The sequence below is a fragment of the Ahaetulla prasina genome, unplaced genomic scaffold (genome assembly GCF_028640845.1).
Source record: "Ahaetulla prasina isolate Xishuangbanna unplaced genomic scaffold, ASM2864084v1 Contig341, whole genome shotgun sequence".
Classification (NCBI taxonomy): Eukaryota; Metazoa; Chordata; class Lepidosauria; order Squamata; family Colubridae; genus Ahaetulla; species Ahaetulla prasina.
In genome coordinates this window covers 1-8,362 of record NW_026682111.1, presented here as the reverse complement: position 1 = coordinate 8,362, position 8,362 = coordinate 1, and the positions used below count along the sequence as shown (strand labels likewise).

At 35.9% G+C, this 8,362-nt stretch overlaps 1 protein-coding gene across 1 annotated transcript; it reads right to left on the bottom strand.

The window, feature by feature from the left end:
* Window positions 1-247: 247 nt before the first annotated feature.
* Window positions 248-5,162, bottom strand: LOC131187336 (ribosomal protein S6 kinase alpha-5-like). The gene is made up of 5 exons (XM_058161586.1): window positions 4,816-5,162; window positions 3,535-3,650; window positions 2,991-3,098; window positions 2,593-2,676; window positions 248-2,055 (listed from the first exon to the last, which is right to left on the bottom strand). The coding sequence occupies exons 1-5, from the start codon at window positions 4,970-4,972 to the stop codon at window positions 1,948-1,950; spliced, it is 573 nt and encodes a 190-aa protein (XP_058017569.1). The 5' UTR covers window positions 4,973-5,162; the 3' UTR covers window positions 248-1,947.
* Window positions 5,163-8,362: the final 3,200 nt, after the last annotated feature.

The window sequence follows — 8,362 nt, the reverse complement described above, 5'->3', positions numbered from 1 at the left end:
AATGCAATCAATGTTCCACTGTGGCAGCTCCTATCTTATGGAACAGTTTCCTGAATTATCAATTAAAAGTCTGTGCTGACCAATTGGCCCCCATCTTCGCCCGAATCTTCAATAAATCGCTAGAGATGTGCTATGTTCCTTCTTGCTTTAAACGCTCTACTATCATCCCAGTGCCGAAGAAGCCCACCATCAAGGAACTGAACGACTATAGATCAGTTGCTCTAACATCTGTAGTTATGAAAACCTTTGAAAGGCTAATGTTGTCTCACTTTAAAACCATCACGGATCTGCTGTTAAGACACCCTGCAATTTGCATTCCGAGCATATAGATCAACAGATGATACTGTTAATATGGCTCTGCACTACATCCTACAACATCTTGAATCTCCAAAGATTCAAGGCACAAGGGTCTTCTTTGTAGGCTTTAATTCAGCATTCAATACCATCATTCCAGACACTCTTCTAACTAAGCTAAACCAGTAGCGGTACCTGAACACACTTGTAAATGGATCATAAGCTTCCTAACACACAGGAAGCAGCAGGTGAAGCTAAGCAGAATCACATCAGATACCTGTATAATTAGCACAGGGGCCCCACAAGGCTGTGTGCTCTCTCCACTTCTCTTCTCTCTATATACCAATGACTGCATCTCAAACAATCCATCTGTTAAACTACTGAAGTTCTCAGATGATACAACAGTGATCGGTCTCATTCAAGACAATGAAGAATCCACATACAGACGGGAGGTTAACAAGTAGCCTCGTGGTGCGACAAGAACAATCTGGAACTGAACACACTCAAAACCGTAGAAATGGTGGCGGACTTTAGGAGAAACCCTCCCATACTACCACCTCTTACAATACTAGACAACACAGTATCAATAGTAGAGACCTTCAAATTTCTAGGTTCTACCATATCTCACTTAAAATGGACACCCAACATCAAAAACGTCATCAAAAAAGCACAACAAAAACTGTTCTTCCTGCAGCAACTCAGAAAGCTCAAACTGCCCAAGGAGCTAGGCATACAGTTCTACAGAGGAATTATTAAGTCTGTCATTTGCACCTCTATAACTGTCTGGTTTGGTTCTGCAACCCAACAAGACAGACACAGACTTCAGAGGATAATTAGAACTGCAGAAAAAACAATTGCTACCAACCTGTTTTCCATTGAGGACCTGTATACTGCATGAGTCAAAGAGGGCTGTGAAAATATTTACAGACCCCTCGCATCCTGGACATAAACTGTTTCAAGTCCTATCCTCAAAATGCTATAGAGCACTGCACATTAGAACTAGACACAAGAACAGTTTTTTTCCAAACGCCATCATTCTGCTAAACAAATAATTCCCTCAACACTGTCAAACTAGTTACTAAGTCTGCATTACAATTAATCTTCTCATTGTTTCTATCACCCATCTCCTCCCACATATGACTGTATGACTGTAACCTTGTTGCTGGTATCCTTAAGATTTATATTGACTGTTTCCCTATGACTATCATTAAGTTTTGTACCTTATGATTCTTGACAAATGTATCTTTTCTTTTATGTACACCAAGAACATATGCACCAAGACAAATTCCTTGTGTGTCCAATCACATTTGGCCAATAAAGAATTCTATTCTATTCTATTCTATTCTAAGACCCTAAAGACAGGAGTTGTTCTGGAGGACCTTAAGGAATGAATACCATTATACTTTTTGCTTTATAATTATGTTTTTTATCAGCTTTTATGTATTTTTACTGTTTCTATGTTATAAACTGAGGGATACCATCTTTGTTGAACCTAACAATACATAAACACAATAAATAATGACAAGAGATGGGTCTAACATCCTAAGTATATTTTGGGGAAACACAATCTTATCCTTTTAAAAACAATTGGATCAAATTAACAAATACACAAATACAAGAACATCCTCTGATGTCTTCATTTGAATTGATAACTTACCTGGATATGTCAGTCTGTGAATTTCTCTCCCCATCAACTGTAAAAGGTGATGCTCCAGTCAATAATTCATACATAAGAACACCTAAACTCCACCAATCAACAGCCTATAAAATAATTATATATCAATGAAGATTATTAATGCAACTCCTCTAAGAAATAACAATAAACTATACATTTATTTTTTAAAATACGAAGTATATGAAAAAAATAATTTATAAAATAAAATGTACCAAATGTGAGCTATAGCTTATATGTAAATAAATTGCATGTAAATTGAAATCTATTGCTATTAGTTCTTAAAACAGATAAGATATTAATATTTATTCAGAGTATTCAGACATCAATATATAACAATATCACAATTTGAAAATGAGCTAAGGAAAGTTTAAAGCTCATGTGTTTCCCATTATATTCTCCTGTAGTACATATGCAAAAATAAAAATGGTTCTTTTTTTTGATCACAAAATTCTACTCCTGTCAACTAAATAAGGTTTCCTTAAGGCTGAGAGAGCATGACTGGCCCAATACCATCCAGCTGATATGACCTAATCAAACAAGAACTCACAGCTTTTAACTACTATACTAAACTGGCTCCCAATCAATAAATAGTCAAATTATATTCATTTTCATCAAAAACCTACTTTATCATGTCCTGTATTCCCTCCTCTGACAATATCTGGAGCCATATATTCTATAGTTCCACAGAAAGAATAAGCTCTTTCATTCTGAAAAAAATGTATGAGATTATAGTCAATATAGTAACTGATATCACAATCACAGGGGGGAAAAACAAGGAAAAAACCATATTACTAGGATTTTCATCATGCTATGTAATCGTCTTTTTCAGACATGTTTGGCTCTCTCTGTATAATATCATTTGGACTACTTCTTTTAAAACATTTCTCTCTTACTCCGCACCTTATCCCACAGGGTAAATCTGATCCCTCCATCTTATCTCAATGGAAAAAGGAGAAAGGTTCAATACCTGGATTTTCTGGATTATTTAGAAAGTTACTTAATATGCTTACTTCATACTTACTTCATCATTAACAAACTCCTTACTCAATCCAAAGTCTGTCAGAACTACATGTCCATCTGAGTCAAGAAGAATATTTTCAAGTTTTATATCACGATAGATAATTCCCAACTGGAAAAAAATTAAAAATAATTGTACATTATTGAGCAAAGCATTAAAATATGTTCACATGTTGGCATGTAACCATATATTTCAAATATATACACCATGTTAAATTGGAAAAATGCCTATATAAACATTGCACTGAGCTTGCATAACAAGTGTATTTGAAAATGAAGCATGGGTAGATGGAGAACATCATATCACTTCTGGGGAAGTGTCAACTGAAGAGTTTGTGACTGAATCATAATTCATGGTAGCCATGTCATATAAACATATTCCACAAACTATCATATACAGTAGTGAGCTGTTAAATATAGATTTTTGTGTCTCCTTCACTCAAAGTGAAAACACCATTGGACAATTAAATTAGATTAGAAAATCTAATTTCACTTACATTTTTCTTTTCAATAAATTTATTTCAAAAATGTTGAAAATATGGTCTCACCTTGTGAAGATGTTCCAACGCCAAAACAATCTCCCCAATATATATCCGTACCTCATCTTCATTAAATCTCTCTCTTTGTGAAAGATGGGTGAAAAGTTCTCCTCCATTTATGTAATCTAAGATACAGGAAATCAAGTTATTTACTAGGGATCTGCAAAGTTCTGAATTTACTCCAAAAATACATTTTATACCGCATTGTAGCAAATGTTGCACACACTGCTTTGTTTCTTTCGTGCTTTATCACTAGCCACAGTTGCTTCCTTTGGAAAATTATCTGGACTCTCATATGAATACCATAAATGTCTCAATTATAGGATGGCTTTTTAACTTATTTATTTATAGTTTTTATTTCTAAACTGCCTATCTCCCTCTGAGTTGACCGGCTTTAAAATAATTGAAAAGTTAAAAAAAAAACCGTCAACATAGTTGCAGTTATCTCTGTAAAATATAATAATTAAAAGTTTTTTAAAAAATACAGGGACTTTACTTTCTACTAGGCTAAAATTAGGTTCAGTAGTCTTCGCTTACTTAATAAATTCTACCAGGATGAATATTTCATGAATCAATGTGTTGTGCAAAGTCAAAAAATTACAAAGAAATAAAGGCAAGAGACTTGGACTATACAAATTGTCCTTCACTTATAACCATTTGTTTGGTGATTGTTGAGGTTACAACAGCACTGAAAAAATGTGACATGTTTTCCACGTGACGTTGCAGCATTCCATGGTCATGGGATCAAAATTTGGACGCTTGGCAACTGGTTCACATTTATGACAGTTGCAGTGTCCCAGAGTCATATGATCTCCTTTTGCGACTTTCTGACAAGCACAGTCAATGGGGAAGTCAGATTCACTTAACATCCATGCCACTAACTTAACAATTGCAGTGATTCACTTAAACGGTTATCAAATGGAGCTAAACTAACTTAACAATTGTCTCACTTAGCAACAGAATTTTGGGACTCGATTGTGGTCAAAAGTCAAGGACTACCTGTAGTAACTAAATTGCAAAACTCCCATAAGACCACTAGATGGTAGCAAAGAGTGATAGATAAGTCTAATTAGAAGGCAGTGAAGTGTTATCAGTTTGATTCTTTGTGGTAACTGTTGTGTATATCCAAAACACATGCCATTACAAGGGAGGGAGGGAGAGAGGGAGGGAGGAGGGAGGAGAGAGGAGGGAGGGAGGGAAGGAGGAGCTCATTTCTTAACTGAAACAGCAAATTAAAATAGATCTTATTTTTTTCCTTCCTTCTATGGTTCTTTCCTTTTTTACACTTACCCAAGATGAGATGAAGTTTTGCATCTGTCTGGAAAGCGTAATGCAAAGTGACCAAAAATGGAGACTGTCGAATGTGCTCTAGTACTTGTCGTTCAGTCTTTGTATGTTCAGTTGTTTTGGCTTTTTGAATTATTGTTGCCTTTTTTAATACCTTCATTGCATACAATTTGCCAGCATCATGACCACTGATTTTCCTCACCAGAAATACCTTTCCATAAGCTAAAACCAAAAATATTACAAAGGTATAAAATAGTAGTAGCCAATCTCCCGTCGTAATTCCACCTCCACAGCAGAGTGCTCAAATCAAGCTATTTTCAAAATAACAAACTTAACAACATAAATCTTTAAACCCAATGGCATTTGTTTTTCTTCTTGATTTGATTAACACATAAAATATTATTTTAAGAGAGCTATGCCTCCAAATAAATGTAAAATCCTAATCCTTAACAAAAGTCTTAGGAGAAGAAAGTTATCAAGAGTTAAAATGGAGCATCTGAAAAACAAAAAATAGGCATACTAATAGGCTTACAAAGATAATATAAATAAATCGCAAAAAAGGATCAATTGTATAGATAAAATCAACCTTATTATTTTTTTTATTTAATACAATCATTTCCACCTTTGTAAAGAAAGATTACCAGATTAATCTCTTGCTTATATTTCAAGGAACCCGAGTATTTTATTTAAGATACTTGGTTTTAATTTCAAAAAATGCTGGGAGACCAATGATTATTGTTTTTTCTTTCACGAAGACTTTAGAGAAATATGCTCCCAAATTTTATCAAAGGTACACATTTGAACACTAGACACACTGATTCCTCTTCCTCCCCTTCCACCAACTTGCTGATTGAACATGTCTTGGAAAAACAGCTGCATACCATTTTTAAGAACACATATTTTCTAGATGCTCTTTGGATTTTTTCCTCTCATAGCTACTTTTGCTTTTTATACCTCATGGGATGACAATAAAATAAAGTAGTTCAACACAATTTGACTATGCAAAGGATGATTTTACTAGTTTGCATGTAGATTCAGATTTGAGTAACTATACTAATTCAACTGCCACATATCTTTTATTTATTTATTTATTTATTTTATTTTATTTATTTTATTTTGTCACAACAATATATGTAGGTATCATACAAAAAGATTATATAGTAAATAAACACATATATGAGTAAATATAAGGAGGTATAAGCATATATATAGGAAGAAGAGAAGAAAAACAATAGGACAGGAACAGTAGGCACGTTTGTGCGCTTATGCACGCTCCTTATGGTCCTCTTAGGAATGGGGTGAGGTCAATAGTAGAAAGTTTTTGGATAAAACTTTTAGGATTATGGGAAGAGAAACTGGCGAGCTGTATTCTAGAATTGGTCTAGCAAATGTTTTATATGCTCTGGTTAGTAGTGTGGTGTTTTTGGAAAAGAAGCTACGCAAAATTAGGTTTACAACTCTTAGAGCTTTTTTTGCTATGTAGTTGCAGTGGGCTTTGGCACTTAGATCATTTGACATGAAAACTCCAAGGTCTTTAACGGGATGGGGGTCATCTGTAAGGTAATGTCCATCTAGTATGTATTTAGTTTTTGGGTTCTTTTTTCCTATATGTAAGACTGAGCATTTGCTGGTTGAAATTTGGAGCTGCCAATTTTTAGACCAAGCGGATAGATGATCAAGGTCGTTTTGAATGATAGAAGTATTGTCTGTGGTGTTAAATAGTTTGACATCATCAGCAAAGAGAACACAATTACTTGAGATGTGGTCACAGAGATCATTAATGTATAGTATAAAGAGTGTTGGTCAAAGGACGCTGCCTTGAGGAACGCTACTCTTGACAGGAGCAGGATTTGATAAAGCATTGCCAATTTTGACCACTTGTTGTCTGTTAGACAGAAAAGCAGATATCCATTTGTGGAGGGGTCCTGAGATACCATAGGATGTTAGTTTTAGGAGAAGTTTATCGTGTACTACTGAGTCAAAAGCTTTGCAGAAGTCTATGTAGATTGCATCTATTGATTTGCCTTGATCAAGATTTGAAGTCCATATGTTTTTGCAGTGGAGAAGTTGTAAGTTACATGATAATTTTTTCCTGAAACCAAATTGTTTGTTGGAGAGTAGGTTGTTAGTTTCTAAGTGTGAGGTAATGGATTGGTTGATGATAGATTCCATGACTTTGCAGGTGACGCAGCAAAGTGAGATCGGTCTGTAGTTTTCGACTAAGCTGGGGTCTCCTTTTTTGAAGATAGGGATGACTGTGGCTAGTGACTAAAGTTTGGGAAGAGAACTTAGAAGGAAGTCCCCCTGTGTTCCCTGCTATTTACTTTGAGTCTAGAACTATTTTATAAGCAGCAGTGTAGGAATGTTATACCAGAAGCTAGGATAGTGTCTGGATGAATGGCGCCAGATAGTAGTTGCCTCCTAATGACAGTTTTAGTCATATAAAAAAATTAGCTACCATTGAAAAGCCATTAAGATAAGCACCAAAGAAAAAACAGGGAACTCCTCACTAACTAGTAACTCTCCGGAAGCAACAGGAAGCACATTGGCCAACACAACAATTGTGTTCAGTTACTAACTTGATAAAAACACAACCAATTTGAAAGACCTAGTTATTGCTGTGAACCAAGAAATAATCTGATGCTTCATTAGTATTTATTTTCTAAATAGTTTAATCCTCCAGAATTGTAATTACATCAGATCCATTAAGGTTTTAGGCAAGTGGATTTCACCTTTTCATAGGCCCAATGCAAACATGTACAGAATCCATCAAGTAATAGACCTCACATCTTTATAGCACTGTGAAGTATTTAACATGTTTCACAATCTCTACAATAGTAATTCTGTGTTACAAGGTGCTATATTACACGTTAGGCCTGCGGCTTAAGGGAAAAGAACTTCCCTGTGGTTCCTTGCTAACATGAATGGCTACAGGCTTGTGTATGTGCATCCTTATAAAAGTTTCCCCTCTTCACAAAAGCACTTTTATGAAGGGCAAAAATATGTGTGTGTGTGTATGTGTGTGTGTGTGTGTGTGCACGTGCTTTTATGAAGGGGGAAGCAGGTGTTTGTGTGCATCCTTGCACACTTTTCCCCTCTCCACAAAAATGCTTTTGTGAAGGGGAGAACAATGGCAACAATGAAAGGAACAGCTTCGCCAACGTCCAAGAAAAAGATGGCCGCTTTTCTGCCACATGGCCCAGCCTGTTCTCCTTTCCTAGCTCCGCTTCTTGAGCTCTGGATACCTTCAAAAGGTAAGTGAACGATCGGTGATGTGGTGGGGAGGAGCACGTGGAACCCTGTGGGCTAGCAAAGCAGGTCCAATGCCTGTGAGGACCTGGTAGGACAAGATCAGAGGGAAATAGATATGGGCACACTGCAGTGTCTCTATAGTCGGTCATAAGGGTGAATCTCCACAGCAGTGCTGCAAGTTCAGGACCAGGTTATAAGTACCTGGATGGGGTGCCGTAACTTTGAACTGTTGTTAAGTGAACTGTCATAACTTGAGGACTACCAGTAATGTTTCCTTCCAGGGTTTGAAGTAATGAAA

Coding starts and splice junctions, on each gene's coding strand:
- LOC131187336 (XM_058161586.1), bottom strand. CDS start 4,972: ATGAAGGTATTAAAAAAGGCAACAATAATTCAAAAAGCCAAAACAACT. Junction 3,651..4,815: donor AAAACTTCATCTCATCTTGG/GTAAGTGTAAAA, acceptor CCTGTATCTTAG/ATTACATAAATGGAGGAGAA. Junction 2,677..2,990: donor AGGAGTTTGTTAATGATGAA/GTAAGTATGAAG, acceptor CATTTTTTTCAG/AATGAAAGAGCTTATTCTTT.